The 17,878-nt window shown below is 36.6% G+C and overlaps 1 protein-coding gene across 1 annotated transcript in view; it reads right to left on the bottom strand.

Annotated features, from left to right (window-relative positions):
* Positions 1-8,456, bottom strand: part of LOC127872899 (uncharacterized) — a 50,552-nt gene extending 42,096 nt beyond the window's left edge. The window contains exons 1-7 of the mRNA XM_052416398.1: positions 8,229-8,456; positions 7,553-7,656; positions 6,443-6,509; positions 4,769-4,899; positions 4,386-4,474; positions 3,800-3,899; positions 2,002-2,045 (exon numbers count right to left, since the gene is read on the bottom strand). Of these exons, the coding sequence (XP_052272358.1) occupies positions 2,002-2,045; positions 3,800-3,899; positions 4,386-4,474; positions 4,769-4,899; positions 6,443-6,509; positions 7,553-7,656; positions 8,229-8,415 (722 nt within the window). The 5' untranslated portion in view covers positions 8,416-8,456. The remainder of the gene's footprint in view (positions 1-2,001; positions 2,046-3,799; positions 3,900-4,385; positions 4,475-4,768; positions 4,900-6,442; positions 6,510-7,552; positions 7,657-8,228) is intronic.
* Between the last annotated feature and the right edge of the window lie 9,422 nt (positions 8,457-17,878).

Below are 17,878 nucleotides of genomic sequence, written 5' to 3'. Positions count from 1 at the left end.
AATAACAACACTGTCGCCCTTAGCAGGAATTCCGGACACCCTCCCCCCCCCCCCCCAAGATGTTCCCTCCCCAGACATTTTCCCCCCATTTTAGTTTTAGTGCTTACATTCCCCCCACCCCACAATAAATTTATAAAGGTTTGGTTGAATTATAATCTTGATTTATTATCAAAATGATTATTTTGCTTATGTAATCTTATGTAATTAACTTTTTTATATGAAGCAGCTTGTTTGTTGTTTTCTTTGGATTAATCATTCATTATTTTTGTTAAACTGTTTAAGGAGTGCATGTAAATTATTAGTAAGTGTATGTTGGTGTACTAGAGAAAAACTAGAGGAATACATGGGAAATATTCTCAAAATCTTACACATGTTGTTTTTAATTAAATAGGATAAATTGATGAATTAATTCAGTTTGAGTAAACTTGGGCTGGGTTGTGGAACTATAGTAATTTGTTGTTTTTAAAACAATTAAATAGGGTAGTATGTAACTGTCAAAAAAAATAAATATGCATTCATAGCATATAATCCAATTATTGGATGTCACTGATATTTTCAATTTTACTAGTAGCTTATTAAGACTAATTAAAACAGAATTGGACTTTCCTTGCAAAGTATTTCATTATTAATAATATAATTAGCTAATGTGATCAAAATGTATTGATATTTAATAATATAATAATATAATTAGCTAATGTAATAAAAATATTGATATTTTAATAATTTAACTAAATGATATTAATAATATTTAAATTTGCCCAAAAAAACAAGGGCAGATAGATAGGAAGGATTATTTTTTTTTTTGAAAATCAACAGTGTTGTCAGTGTTAAATATTTGTAAAGCTTCCTCAACTTCAGTTTTACATTTTATTACCTGCAACATATTCTATCCTTGTTTATTTTACTATGGTAAGTCATTAAAGTGTTATTCATTTTTCAACTATATAATGTGCTAATCTCATATAATGAATGACTACCCCATTTAAAGATGACACCTAATCTAAATTGATTAATACAATAGTTAATTGTTTTATTGTAACATACTATTCCACTAAAAATGACCATCATAGAACATCAATGCTGTGCTTTTGCTGTGCTTTAACTAAATTTTTCATTGATCTGAATTATTTAAAGAAAAAAATCAGGCACTTATAAAAAAATATATAATTAGGGTGTCAAAATTTAACAAACTGAACAAGTCAAATTGAACTTCTCTTGCAATGCAAATGGAGCAACTTGAAATATCAAATCGTTCCCATACTAGTCGGCAATATAGCTATGACATTGTGTCTATTCAAAACATGCATTAGACACACCTTCTGAAACTTTTTAGGCGGATTTGAAAACCCTATTTCACTGCAAACTTTCGTCAATAAAAGATCCATGTTGTAATACAACCGAAAGTGAAAGTACAGTTTAAAAAAATGAATAGAGAGCAAACTTGTTGAAAACTGACGAAAAATTTAACTGAAACTAACGTAAGACCATAAGACTGAACAAAATAACACTTAAATTTTAAATCATAACAATAATGTTTACTTCTAAAACAAATTCTTCATTCATCCGCGGACTTCTTTGTGTCGTAGTCATAAATGCCTCCAAATGGAGGTGTGTGATGCGTCTAAGGATAGAGGTGACAATAACGTAGTGACGTCACCATCTATGTATAGAATGCACTACGCATGGTTACATTTGTTTTTAAGCGCTTTTATGACTGAATTAAAATTATTGTTAAGGTTATTAGATCTATTTATGTTAAATGTCACGTTGAAAAAATCAAATGGGATAAATAGAATACTAGGATTAGCGTTGAATACAGAGAAGTTTATGTTGCTCGGCTCGAACACCGAAAGCGCTCGCCAAGGCTCGCGCTTCCGGCGTTCTAAGCCTCGCAACATAAACTTCTCTGTATTCAACGCTAACCTAGTATTCTCTATATATTGGACATAAGTTATTCTTGGTATGAAGTATACAAAATGTAGTTGACATCAATAAACGCACCTTGCTTGCGAAAATCTTTCAAAATCATCAAAACTCCATTTGAACTGGAAAGAAAATACATGTCATACAATATGTCAGTAAAAGTATGCATCATATCATCATTTTTTAAACAAACATTAAATTGTCATTGGAGGGGAAAAATAGTACTTGTATGTATAATTGCAATTTGTAAATGGACTCTGGCAGTTTATAGTACACATGTATTTTGATTCTGCTGTATGTGATGTGTTGCCTAATGAAGCATACTAAAAGTGATATCTGAGTAATTATAGTAAAACAGTTCACATTATTTTATGACTACATACTGTAGGATGTCCAGGTTTATTCATAAGCCATCACACAATACAATCCTTCATCCATCACATGTAAAACATGTTTCTGATATCAATGTACTGAATGGCATCTGAGTAAACATTTTATGTCCTTTATAAAGCTTTTCAAGTGGGCTTTTGTCATCACTAGCCTTCATGAATGCGAAACCTATTTACAATTCCCTAAAGTTTTATAATAACCTGAATTTTTTTTTAAGTTATTGTCTGTACAATATGTTCCAGAATTTCTTTTAAAATGGGTGTAACCCAGGATCAACATAAGACATTAAGAGATTTTTTTTCATTTTTTCCCTTCATGCAAATCATGAAGAATGTACAAAATTGTGTAGCCTCAACATTTGTTATATGCTAGTCACTAATGTGAATGGCTTCAATTTTGGATTTGTGAGTGGCTCATCTGTAAACAGGAAAAAATTCTGATGTACATGCATTTAATGCTTATGTGGTTCAATGCTTGCGATTTTACATTTATTTAATACTTTGATTAACAGATAATTTACAACAAGAGGGCTGTGATAGCCCTCACATGCTCACCTGAGTTCATGGCACAGTAGTTGTCAAAGACTTTAATAAGTGCCTAGAATTTCACCACACTTGACCCACATTCACGCATGGCTTTGATCTTGTCAAGATAAACATTCTGACCATGTTTCATAAGTATTTTGTCATAAATGAGACTTAAATTGTGGCACAAAAGTTGAATAAGATTTTGCCTGGTGCCCATTTTTTGGATGCACATCACCCATATAACATGTTTTTGTTTAAGATTTGAGCTGATGACATAGTTTCTTGACACACATGATGCATATTCAAACTTGGCTTAGATATTGTCATGATAAACATTCTGACAAAAATTCATCAAGATTGGCTAATTAATGTTGCCTCTAAAGTGTTTACAAAGATTTTCTATGATTGACATGATGACATGATGACCTATTTTTTGGTTGCATATGACCGAGATTCAAACTCTGCCTAGATTGTGAAGATAAACATTCTGTGCAAGTGTCATCAGTATGGCTTCAAGAGTGGTTACAAGGTTTTCTGAGATTACTCTGGTGACCTAGTTTTTGGATGTCTTGTGAGCCAGATTGTGGCCTTAAAATATTGTCAAGATTAATATTCTTAGTTTATTCAAGATTTGATGAAAAATGTGGCTTTTTATATGTTAACTAGTTAAATATTGACAACAAATGACAGACATAGAGTGATAACAATAGCTCATCATGAACAATTCATGTGGGTTAGAAAAGAGCAAAAATTTGTAAATTAAGCATGGCCCAGTGACCAGACAAAATATTTAGGAATTATAAAACAAAGTGAACTCTTTTAACTTCCTTTAAGAGTTGCTTTTTGGTAAATTAAAAACACCAATTGCTGTTTCATTTAAGAATATAAAGACTTGTCATATATAGCAGGCTGACATTTTACAGATTTGAATGTGAATCTCTTATCTCACCACAACAGACCTTGTGAAGGAGTGGCCCCAGTACGAGAGCGCTGTCAACACACCTCCCTGTCACTACAATATCTGCACCAAGGTCTAACGCTCGAGCTATAGGACCAGCACTGGAACATCAGACACAAGGCTTGCTTTCATATACGCTGCGCTCTATAAAAACTGGGCTTAATGCTTGTGCGTAAAGTGTGAATCAAGATTAACTTGCACAGACTAATCAGGGACAGGGAAGAATCTTCTCAGCAAAAATCCAATTGAGGCAGAACCTGTTGTCCCTGATTCTCCTGTGCAGACTGCACAGTCTAATCTGGGATGACACTTCAAGCATTTACGTTAAGCCCTGTTAACCCAAGGAGAGGTTTATATCATTCATGTGAACTAAACAGATTGTTTTGAATCAGAATTCCTTAGTAACACAAATGAGAATGACAAAGATTTTATTAATCATATATATTACTGAAAAATTAACAAAATATTTTTAACATAGTTAAGCTAACTAACATGTAATTTTATGTCCAACATTTTGCAGGTAACGGTCAAAATAACCATACAAATACAGACTATACTTATGATTCCAACAAGATAACAATACCAACCCAAAGTATGCATTGATGCTGGTGACTGTCTTTGGCATGGTGATTCCACTATACATTTCTGTGACTCCTGAATTCAGAAGATCTGCTGCCTAATGGCAAATACAAAAAGTAATGTGAAATAACTCCTTGGCTTTACTCAGGGCATTAGAGCATTGGATCAACATTATGAAAAGTTATCCGAATATTTAAGAATAAAGTAAGAACTCTGCATCCACTACTGTGAAATAAAAAAGTGAGACCTAAAGGAATTAAATAACACTATGCAGGTAGTGTTCAAATTGTTTCACAACATATTTATACTAACATCTGGCCCACTACTTGTTTTTGAACAAATCACATTCATAATCATGAAACATTATATTTGAAAAAATACAAAACAATACCTGATCCATGAGGTCATCTCCGCTGACCACAGCAATATTGAGATGAACATTGGCCTGTTCACAGATGGCTTTCAATGCTAGAGCGCAGGCTGTAGGATTCACCCCTCCAGCATTGGCGATAACTTTGACACCTTACAAACAAATCAGCCATGTTCTCACACATATAAATATACATTTAGAACATTTTTTTCAGAACGAGGCTAAGTCATAAAATTAACCGCTTGTTAGCTGAAAAGCAGTATTCACATCATTCTTGCCATGTAAGCTAATAAATATACAGGTAGATCTGAAATTGAAGATATTTTAATAGACTAAAAGAGTTTTAATTTGGTAATTATATTATCATCCCTAGTGATTAAAAGTCAGTCAATTTTTTTAATTAGACACATTTATTAATTAACCTCTATATTCCCTAGTCTTATCCTATATAATAAGCACTTGGCAAGAGGGCAATGTGTAGCTTCTGTTTAGACTTTCTGCTTAATTACAAGAACTATGGGAAGCTTGAACCTTCTTCCTCCTGCACTGAATATCCTGACTACAAGATCACACACACTCATATTCTTTAAGACATTTCCACAAATCAATTCAGTTTACAAGCCAATCAGGACCATCCGTTTTATTGATGTCCACTTCACTGTAAACTATGTTGTTAAAATAAATGCATTTTTTATGTTCAACAGCTTGTAAATGCTTCTGGTAAATATACTTCATTGTACACTTTACATAAACATAGTTGACCTACTTTTTGATCTACTCCAGTGGCATCTGCAGCTGTCAATGTATGATTTCTATATGATTAAAGGGTTATACTTTAAACAAACTTCGTAGAGGAAAGCCTATAATATGAAAGCCTTGGACCGTGTGGTTCCAAATGAAGAGGTTTCAAAGCATAACCAGTTATCAGTTTCAGTTTATTGGCAGAATCAGGAAATACATGCCTTTTGCCAAACACTTTATAAATATACAAAAAGCCAATCACACAAATAAAATACTAAACAACAACCGTCACATAAATAGATAATTAAATCAATACATAAATAACTAATAACTAAATAACTTAGTTAACATCGTTAGTGTTATCAAGACGCAACAGAGTAACTAACTTGCTAGGTTATCATATCTTTATCTTTTTGACATAGTATTGTGAATTGATTATGAAATATTTCTAAATTAACTAGTATTTGAACTGGACATTACTGATGTGAACTTGTTGGCAGTGTAAAAGGATTTGTTAACCCTATACTTAATTCTTCAATCATGATTGTTTGCATTTCCTGTTCTCTCTCTTAATGTTTTTGTTTTGGCCAGTTTCAAAAGATATGCCTTTCTCTTTTAAAAGAGAAGATATTTGAAAATTTAATTTTGTTAACTTACCTTGTGATCTTATTTACAAACAAGGAAGATTTAGACAATTTTTAGAGAAAGTCACTCAAGTTGTGAAGTTTAATGAAAATCTGCTCAGCTGTTGAGGAGGAGATGTAGTTTCAAGAAAAAGTTCATGTACAGACACACAAGCTAAAGGGACGGACAATAAACATTGCAGTATTCCAAAGGCTCACCATTAGAATGTTTAGCTTATTGAGCTAAAAACAAAAGGTAGCCACATACCCAAAACAACATACACAACATGTTCTTTAAAGATACATTCATAATACACAAGATGTAAGATACCTTTTTTCTGTATAATTTTTATGTGTGGAGAAATCACTGTCTGTACAAAGTCAGGTGTGTAACCAGCCTGCAATCACAAAAAATTAAGTGTACAACAACATTTACAGGAAAGATGTGCTTACTTGATACAAGGGTCAACTGCAATTACATTTGATGAGTTTTTCTTTGCAGAAAGGCCTTAAAATGCATATACCAAAGGACCATTTAAATAAAGATTTTAACACACACACATGACAAGTTTTTTATACGAACTTGTTTGTAAATTTAAAGGGACCTTTTCACAGATGTTTGTATGTTTTGAAGTTTGTCATCAAATGCTTTAAATTTATAAATGTAAACATTGGAACTAAATATATTCAGTATCAAACAAGAATGAAAGTAAAGAAAAGAAAGTAATCCACAATCACATTTGAACCACTGACCCTTGGAGTAAAAGTTTAATGCTTAGACCACTAGGCCATCTGTACTCATGTTATTTTGTGTTTTTTATGCATTATATATAAGTTATCCTTGTCATGTCACTAAATATAACAATAATAACAGAACTATCCAGATCATTTAATTGCTTCTTGTTTGTACCCTTTATAAATTTCAGGCTTTTAAAGATGCATAAAATCGATATTTTAGAGCATGCTAAATGTTCAGTATAACTGTTTCCTCGCAAATATCATAACTACAATGACAATTTGCAAATCTGAAACAATTTGTTTCAATATTGTCAACTTAACAAAACGTGAAAAGATTCCTTTAACAAATTCACACTTATTCCATTGCAATAGTCTTGTTCTCAGCATAATAATGCATGATTTGAACATCAGTCAGAGCAATAACAACTGAAAACTGTATTAAGAAGGTGATAACTAACCACAACAATACAAACAGCTGCATGTGCTTAAAGTGTGCAGTCTAATCAAGGATGACACTCTCCGTCTTAAATTGATTTTTGTTTAAAAGAGATTTTCTTTCAACGAAAAAATCCAAAAAGCGGAATTTCTCGTTCCTGATAAGCCTCTGCAGACTGCAAAGACTGATCTCTGAAAACACTGCGCTAATGCATTAAACCTCATTTATGAAAGTGGCTCCATAGATTTGCAACACTCTTAGACTTACTGCATTGTCTTTTCTCTTCATAGCTGCCAGTAAGGACATGGTTATCTCTGAGAGGTAGTCCAAGACCAGGTAATCTATCTTGCCTTTGTGGAGAAGCTGAGGGGCTACAATGTGATGAATTGACATATTTACACATAATAGCAGCGCAGAATGACAAATAGCCCAAGTGTCATTATTTAATAAATTACACTACAAGTGTAACTACTTGGCATTGAATTTTTCAGTTGTATTAAGATGTGGAGTCCTATGCTTCAACTCGGTTTCAGTGGCACCCAATGTTTCAACTCTGTTTCAATTTCTTTTAGAATCATATTGCAAATAAAATTGAATATTTACGAAAAGAGCAAAATTTCAACTGACACAATAGCAGCTTTTTCATGTTTTAATGGCCAATAGGGCTTTAGTATGTACATGTACTTTATCTATGTATCTCTGTTAACAGCTGTGTAAGCGGACTTGTAAGCTCACTACTAGAGGTCCCAGGTTTTAGTCCTGTACTAGATACGCTTTTTATTCACTCATTAAAATATAAATATTTATTCATTCTAACCGTTTTTTTTTATAAATAATTAAGCATTTAGGTTATATTGGGAGCCTTACGCATACTCCATACTCTTCAATTGATGTTAGTGTTTTTTAGCCTATTTAAGAAATAACCGTGTAAACAGAACATTACTCGATGTCATTGTATCTCCCCAGAACCCCGATGCACATCCAATCCGCACTGTATCGCCCTGTAATCGACCGCCATAGCTAATGTGCCGCTGTAAAATGTGATTCCAAAGAATTGGCTGACATTTTATGATGTTTTTCTTCAGGTTCGAGAACCTGTTAAAGCTATTCCAAACATAGGAGGTCGCCATTTTAAACGGTTGTAAACCTGTCACGTGACAAGCAAAGTGGCGTACTCAAGTACACGCGTCACTCTGGACATAACCGGCTTTTTCAGCACACAGGTGGTTAGCGTGTGGCTATGATATTAATTAGTGAAAACATCATTTTGAATGATAAATAATCATATTATAACGAAAAATTAAATTTTCTGAAAAAAAAAATTTCACTATCAAATATATATATAACAAGGTATGCAACTCAAAATCACCCCAAAACGGGGTGCATCGCTTTGAACAGCCATATCTTCATCAATTGTGCAGCGATTTTCACGATCTCGGTCTTATTCAACGCAGAAATGAATTTCCTTTCTGGAAATGTATATGTCTTGCAATATTTTTACAAATGCTGGGTCAACTTTTAAGAAACAACACGATACACAACACGCATGACCCAGTTGACAGTGATCATGCTGTCTTTAAGACTGAAATCTTCAAATAAAAGGTGAACGCACAAACTGTATTTATGTCGAAAATTGATTGTAAAACTGTTCTATCTATTGAGCCTTTTCATTAGAGATAAAATTGTTTCATGCAGTAAAACAGTGTTACAAAGACGCGGATATGTTTCCAATGTTCTGGTGTTATACTCAAATCAGCCAATGGAATAAATGAAGTGTATTCATTCGTACCTAGCCGCGGGAAATTTTATTTGAATATTATTGGACACTAACAAAGGTCAAGTCAGGGTGAAAAGCTGGCTTAATACAGCTTACGCCGAAAAACATTTAGGCAAATATTTCTCATGTAAGATAAAATGAAAATAATTATTACGCCGAAAAACGCTAAGCGTGAAGTAGGTGAACTGGAATTTTCTTTAGACCAGAAAGATGTTAAATGAATATATCCAGCGATATAATTATGGTATGTCAATAATAGATTCTTAATGTGTTTTCAACAATACCATGATAAATATTATTTTTAATTAATTTAACAAGAATTATTCCACCATATTAACTAATGTATTAAGCATGAGCGCGATGACTCTCGATACTGTTAATAATCGAATCAAATAGCAATGCCCGACAAACCACTTAAACAGGTTTGTTTGAAGAACGCGCGTATAAATATTTAAAATATGTACGGATACTTCGCGTGTTGCCGGTTGACTCATATGTTTTAATTTCACTTCCATTCTTCTTTTTGTTTTCTGTTTTGTATCTATAGGTTTATGACCAGCAATATGTAATAATGTAAAATAAGCCGCGAAAACTCCGCGTAACATCCCGTACTGCTTGTAATGCAGCTAAGAACTGCACAGAAAAAGACATTTGTTATCCTTGATCTCATTCATTGAACTCTTTACCTTTCATAAACTCCAACCACAATCAACGCCGTATATCTTTTTTAAGATATTTCTTGTTATTGCATATTCCACTTTTTACGGAGACTCCGGAGATGGACGAAGTGTTACGATTGGTACACACGTAATACGTGGGCATTCCATCGGTCTCAATCAGGAACCCTCGGACAATTCCGCCATAACGGCGATCGTCCAAAGCGTTCAGATTGCCATCGGTCTATGGAGGCTTCGTCAATGCATACAAACTGATCTGAGACATTTACTGTAACAAAAATAGGACACCGTTTAAGGGTAGGGTGTTTAATTAAAACAATCAATATCTTTTATAAAAAATCGGCGTTTACTCTGACTTTGAAATAAGGTTAGGAAATTTACGTTTTTAAATAAAGAAATTGAAATCAAAGGTTAAACTGTTGCTGTTTTGTTGTTGTTTTTGTTTTCACATGTCTGTTGCCTATCCACCGCATGAAATGCGTGTTTTTAAGCGCAGAAATGCGTGCCATCAAGTGCATGCATATTCCAATCACACAATAGTTTTCGTCAGTAAAAATTATACTACGGGAGATCACATCACGTGTCCTCACATGGCTTTCTTCTTCTCCATCAAAATATATGTTATTTTATATTTGATTATCACGCAGTTTACTTTCGAAACAATCAAAACACTATTTCAGAGCGTCATGCGAAAATGGATGTTATGGCGTTTGGGTCAGCATAGTTCAACCACAGTCTGCGCAATTGCGCACTCTGGTCAGGAGCGGCGCTGTCCGCTTTAAAATCACACAAGCTTTCGTGGTCTCAACTGCCCCTAGGACGGTCCCAAGCCCGCCTACAAAAGGAGGAGGGTTGGGCGTGGGGCTAGCAACCCCACCCTGTAAAAAAGCGACGCTACAGAAACTGCAACGACAACAACAACTACACCCCAACAGCTGCCTGGACGGGAAGACTCCTCTTCAGTGGGGTCCATGACGCGTGCTGGTGAAAGCCTTCGGGAAGCCAGCTCGCCGACATGTCTTTTAACGGTCAAGGCCAAGACCAGGATAGGGACATGGAACATCAGAACCCTATCAGTGGCAAATCAGCACAGGTGGCCAGAGAGATGGTAAGATACATCAAAGTTCTGTGATTATGCAAGACCCGATGGAATGGGAGTGGCCAGACCAGACTGTCTTCAGGAGAAACCATTTTCTACTCCGGACATGAAGACCACGACCACACCCAAGGAGTCGCACCAATGTTGGTGCCAGTGGCTATGAGAGCGTTATTGGCATGGGCACCTGTCTCACCCAGACTTATGACAGCCAGGTTCAGCTCAAAGGGAAGGAAGACCACCATTATCTAATGTTATGCACCAACAAACACAGTCCAGGAAGAGAAGGAAAACTTCTACAGTTCGTTGCAGTCCCTTCTAGACCGGACTCCGCGCAGAGACATAAAAAGCGTCATGGGTGACTTGAACGCTAAGGTGGGCGACGACAACACAGGCAGAGAACTCATCATGGGCAGACATGGCGTAGGCACCGGCAAAGACGGAAAGCTGTTCATAGACTTCTGCCTTTTCAATGACCTAGTATTAGGTGGCATCATCTACCCCCCACAGAAGGATCCACAAGACAACTTGGACTTCACCTGATGGGAGGCCGGAAAATCAGATTGACCGCTTCACAATTTACCGAAAGTGGAGACGAAGTGTCCTGGACGTTAGAGTAAGACGCGGCGCTGACGCAGCCTCCGACCATCAGTTGCTAGTAGCAACACTGAGGACCAAGCTGAAATCCGTCTGTCACTCTTCAGGAAGAGCATACCACAAATACAACGTACAGTTTTTAAAGGACAAAAAGAAAGCGGAAGAGGTTAGAGGCGTTAGCAGAGTTGGGCGGAGAGACACTTAAGATTTAATGGACAGAGATACAGAAGACCTGGACGGATGCATGCACCAAAGTTCTGGGGAAGGAAGTGAGGGCGCAGAAGAAATGAATGACGATAGGAGCACGGGAGAAGATACTGCAGGGCTCGAAATTAACACTCGCACACTCGCAAAATGCGAGTGAAAAATACCGATTGCGAGTTAAGTTTTAAGCCACTAGTATTTTTTTGCGAGTAAAGAAATAGTGAAAAAAGAGTAATATTGTTTAATGCGCTCGACGTCGTGAACGCTAAACCGTAGGTCAATTTATAGAACGTCCGAATACCCGTATGCTTAAGCGCGCACCTTGTATGTAGAATGGTATACTTAAAGTACAGATACGCGGATGGTATTTGTACATAGAACGTAAAACAATCTATTATTCACACGTGTTTATTAAACTTGAACAGCCATGGCGTCGAAGCGGAAAATAACTAGTTTCTTTTTGCCCACAGACGGAAATAACAATACGGAAGATAAAGCAAAGTTAACCGTTGAGTTAAAAAAACAAAACAAATTAAATCCTTCTACGAAAACATTAAAAAAAGTGGGGAAAAGAACTTAATAAATAACAAATATTTGCGAGAATGTATTGATTTTGCGAGTTAGTATTAAAGCTGCTCGCAATGTTTTGAAAGTAGAAAAAAGTTAAATTCGAGCCCTGTGATAGAAAAGAGGAGGACGCTGAAACAGAAAATTAACAGATGGGGTAACCAACAACAGAAGACCGTCCTCAGAGCACAGTATTAGGAGGCAAACCGGGAAGTAAAGAAGAGCGCAAGACATGACAAAGGCAATTTGTACACAACTTGACAGAAGAGGCGGAAACAGCCGCTAAGCAGAACAACACGAAGAGAGTCTACGAGATTACCCGGGCCTTGTCAGAGAAGAGTTTAAATCCGAGTAAGCCAGTCAAGGACAATAATGGGAGAATCATCACAAGTGATGAGGGGCAAACAGTTCCTGACATACCACTAGCAGATGAACCCATATGCATCAACACAAATTCACCAACCAAGGCAGAAATTATCAAAGCCATCAGTTCCTGAAGAACGGCAAGGCACCAGGCCGTGACGGCATCCCCCCGAGAGCCCTAAAGACAGATGCGATAGCAGCAGCAAATATGTTGCAACCCTTCCTGGTGAAGATATGGGAGCAGGAGAAAGTGCCGGCTGACTGCAAGCTTGGGTCCTTGGTAAAGCTTCCCAAGAAAGGTGCGAAATCTGGCAAGGAATCATACTGCTGTCCATCTCCAGCAAGTTGCTGACCAGAATCATCCTAGATAGACTGAAGGAGGCTTTAGACAAGAGGCTGAGAACAGAACAAGCAGGATTTAGACTAGACCGATCATGTACAGACCATATCGCCACTCTGCGTATCATCATAGAGCAATCGAATTGCAGTCTTATTTGTACACGACCTTCGTTGACTTTGAAAAAGTGTTTGACATCGTCGATTGGGATACCATCTGGAAGTTGATGCAGCACTACGGAATCCCGCCAAAGCTCATAAACATCATCCGGCAGCTTTATGAGGACTCATCTTGCCAGGTCATACACAATGGGAAGCTGAGAGACCCCTTCACAGTACAGACAGGAGTGAGGCAATGTTGTATGCTCTCGCCGACAATTTTCCTGATCGTCATAGACTGGATCATGAGAAAAACAACAGAGGGCAGCAACACTGGCCTTCAGTGGACCATCACCAAACACCTAGTGGACCTGGACTTTGCGGATGACGTCAGCCTCCTTTCACACAAGCAGCATGCACAGTCTTAGCTAATGCGGCTAGCGGAGGAGGCAGGGAAGACTGGACTGAAAATCAATACCAAGAAAACACAGCTGATGAGTATGAACAACCGACTACATCAGCCACTGCAGCTACGGGGAGAAGATCTGGTAGAGACCGACCGCTTTGTGTACATAGGAAGTGTGGTCAACATTGATGGCGGCGCAGACGAAGACGTTAAGAGCCGGATTAACAAAGCAAGGGTAGCTTTCAACATGCTGCGTCCCATCTGGACGTACATGACCTTATCCCAGCGTAGCAAAGTTTGCATCTTTAACACCAACGTGAAAGCAGTCCTCCTCTATGGATCCGAAACATGGCGGATTACCAACACCATCACCAACAAGATACCGACATATGTCAACAAGTACTTGCGCCACATTCTCAACATCAGGTGGCCTGAGAAGATTTCTAACACAGACCTATGGAGCAGAACCAACCAGAATCCCGTCGGTTAGGACATCAAGAAAAGAAAATGGGGGTGGATAGGTCACGCACTTCGAAAACCAGTCGACAACGTCACAAGGCAAGCATTAGACTGGAACCCACCGTTATAAAGGAAAGTGGGATGGCCCAAACAGTCGTCGAGAAGGTCAGTCGAGAGCGAAGTGAGGGACGCCGGAGTGACATGGACCCAGCTTAAGAGAACAGCCCAAAACAGAGTACGTTGGTGTGGAGTTGTTGCAGCCCTATGCTCCAATAGGAGTCTCACGGAATAAGTCAAGTTTCGTGGTCTCATTGGGTATCACCTGACCAGGCTGCGAGATATGCAGACTGGGGTATAGCTTCGCTGGCCGAATGTGGTATAAAACCCATTTGCTCATGACGCGGGCCTTTAAAAATCTCTTTGCTTGTTGTAAATGGAACATCTAAGCACATTATATTTCGATAAAAAATTGAAGTCATTGTGTTATTTATAGAAAACTGGCAAATTTAAGTCTTTCATGAACGATTTTCAGATGGGCTGACCGAGTATGACAAACATTTGTGTTTTGATAACTTAAGGATTTCATTACACTACACTTTTTCGGCAGTGACGGTTTTCTCATCTTTGAAATCAATACTGTGTTATCAATGTTTATCGCTAGTCCATAAAGTTTTTCATCGGATTATTAAGTGACCGAGTAATGACCCTGAAATTCTGCGAGATTTTAACGCGTTATTTGACTCTGCCAAAATTGGTTTCTATGTTTCGTATGAACATGCAGAGAGTAGTATAAAATTCCTTACACTGAACAGTGTTCTGTCCTAAACGTTGTACAAAGACGCAGTAATGTGGCCAAAGTTCTGGGGGATTTCTCTCGAATCAGCCAATGAAATAATCGAATATATTCATTCGGAGCTACTGGCGGGAAATTTCCCCAACATTTTATAGGCTATTGAGAAAGTTCATTTCATGTGAAAAGCTGGGTTAAACATCTACGCCGAAAATTATGTGAATCGTATCGTTGATATTAAATATAAGAATATATTTATACCTAAGCTTACCCATGAGAGTGTGCCTTGACACAAACTGCGACAATCTGTATGCACTGTTAAGTGAGCATACCATCCAATTAGTGTTATAGAGGTGACTCAGACCACATATTGAGAAAAAAATTGACAAAGAGCCTTGAAAAAAAATCCCCACCCTCTGATATTGGAATCATAACGTTATGATTCCAATATCAGAGGGTGGGGATTTTTTTCAAGGCTCTTTGTCAATTTTTTTCTCATTAAACATGATTTTATATATTTATTTGAATATATTGGGCTCCTAAAAATATATATATGAAAAAAAACTATCCTGGGTACGTTACTTCCACCTGTGAGAACGAGTGGAAGCCGAACAACTAGAAGCATACGACAATATAACCGGTTAATCTTGATTTATCAACCTCATAACTAGTTAACACAGAACTCAAACCTTTATTTGAAAGGTCTCTGAAATTTAGATGCTATTGGCAATAAAGGTTCCGTGCATGCATATTATAAAAGGGGTTTGTTCCGCTATGCCGTTTTTAGGGAAGAGGGTTTCTTCCGAAGGGGGTTAATTCCGGTAATCTCGCATAAGTTGTTTATTGAAACTGGCAAACATCATATCATTAGCAAAACAAAATACTTTATGCTTTATGTAATCTCAATGATAAAGAAGACGAATATTGCTGTTACTTAAGCTCGATTGGTAATTGTCGGCTCGGTTACTACTTACATGTACCCCGGGTACTCTTAAGTGTACTTACATGTACCCCGTGCACGGTAATCAAACTAAAACGTACCAGGAAATTTCAACGCTGAATCGGTCGTTGTCGGCTATTTTTTTTTTTATTAATGTTCACATGTACTAGTATGTCAAATTTCTGTTAAATGCCCCCTATATTATCGAAAATAATACTCAAAACGCATAGTGCAGCAGTTTTATTTAAAAGAGAATTTTGTTTAAGATCAACGATATCGTTAAATGGTAATCGATAGCGCGTTTTACGACATCGGATTTCGGGCGTGAATACAAACCCGTTACAGTCTAATATCGGGGTACATGCAAGTATACTTAAGAGTACCCGGGGTACATGTAAGTAGTACCCGAGCCGACAATGACCAATGGAGCGTTACTTATATGTTCCTTTTATTAAGAAGAAAGATCCAAATACATAACACTTCTCATTAATACCAAGTACCAGTATACATATTTTTTGTGTAAACCTTTAAATAGTAATAATACAGAGACTCATAGGAAGTGAGCACTTTACTGTCTAATATGCTTTAAGAAAAGATATACATGTGTTCTTCTGTAACGAAACGTTCATTATTGTCATTTATTAACCGTTTCTTATGACATGAATGTACTTTGTTTAAGACTGTTACCGATTTTTGTTAGCTTGAACATTATAAAATGAATGCACTTTGTTGTGCCTGTTTAAACTGGTTTTCGTAAACATGTTGTTTATACTCAATTCATTGTTGATATGAACACACAACAAATACTTATTAGTATTTTAATTACTAATATTTCCAAGCATGTAAAATGTCTAATGGTATGAATCACGATGACCTGTCATGTGCGTAATGTGAATAAAATATTTGTTCTGTTCTGATAATTTAACAGTTATATTGTTGTTTCAAGTACTGACTGATCATGTTTGTAACAGTGAAATCTGAAATACTAGTAAAATAAAGGCCGACAATATGTTCACAGTTAGAAGCGGCAATTCAGTTCAGTTTGATGCGACATTTACTCTCAAAGGAAACTCGCCTATGAGATATATGTACAAAAATATTATTATTATTAACATTATTATTTACAACGATTCAGTTGGAATAGTGCGTTATCTTAATGAAAAAACAACAACACAATACTTTTCCATAACAAATGTATGTCAGCTTTTTTTAGATGTCTTGTTTAAAAATCACACACCCACAAACGCCATTTGTTGACACAAATAATTTCACTTAAATAAATCAACTTGCATATTCAATGTTTATCTGAATGACAGATCCCAATGATTGCAATTGTGACATTCACACATATATTCGAATAACAGCTAATAGGGTCCGTCATCCCGACCCCACTCGTTATAGTTTTTTCCAGGTAAGGCACCATTCGTGTCACCAGGAGTATTATTCCAGTAAAGAAAATACCGGTACTTCCCGTATATTAAAAAGTTTAACATGACACGCTGTTGCAGCTATATAAGACCATGAAATTTCTGTACATTACCGCTTTATGCGGTAAAGCGTATGTTGAGAAATATATAATATTTCGAAACGTTGTGACTGTCTTTTGCGTCTGGATTATTTATTTTCACTCTAGTGTGACATTCAGTGACTTGTGCATTTTTTCCAAAACAGTTTTTCGTGCAAGTCTAAGTTTGTTTTATTTGTCTACTTTGAATCGCAATATTTCTTAGTTAATTGGGTATCAACGTTAGTAACAAAATGGAATTTACGCGTAAACGTGCCGATAGGTATCCTTGTGGCGACTGTAAGTAGGTATCCTTGTGGCGACTGTAAGTTGAAATGTGTCAGTGCAGGTATCCTTGTGGCGACTGTAAGTAGGTATCCTTGTGGCGACTGTAAGTTGAAATGTGTCAGTGCTTGTTTGTTTTGTGCAACGTGCAGTCAGTGGTACCATGGTGTTTGCGAGAATGTATCTGAGATGGAACTCAATCAGTGGGGTGAAATCGATCTGGACTACATATGCAAGCGGTGCCGTTTGGTCAATAACTGCAACTTCGATTACTCACAGGGGTTGAGTCGCCTAAAGAAGGTATGTAATAGAAACAGTATATTAACGAACAGTTGTAAACTGTAGTCTAAGTTTAGAATCATCTTTCGAGGTTTATCCATTCGCTGTTCAATATACAGAAAGAAAAAAAAACATCCTATTTAGTTAATGCTATACATCGGAAGTTAATATATTGCTTATATATTTGTATTTGTCTTTTATATACTTAACGTTG

The sequence above is a fragment of the Dreissena polymorpha genome, chromosome 3 (assembly GCF_020536995.1).
Source record: "Dreissena polymorpha isolate Duluth1 chromosome 3, UMN_Dpol_1.0, whole genome shotgun sequence".
NCBI lineage: Eukaryota > Metazoa > Mollusca > Bivalvia > Myida > Dreissenidae > Dreissena > Dreissena polymorpha.
This window is presented reverse-complemented; position numbering and strand designations above follow the sequence as displayed.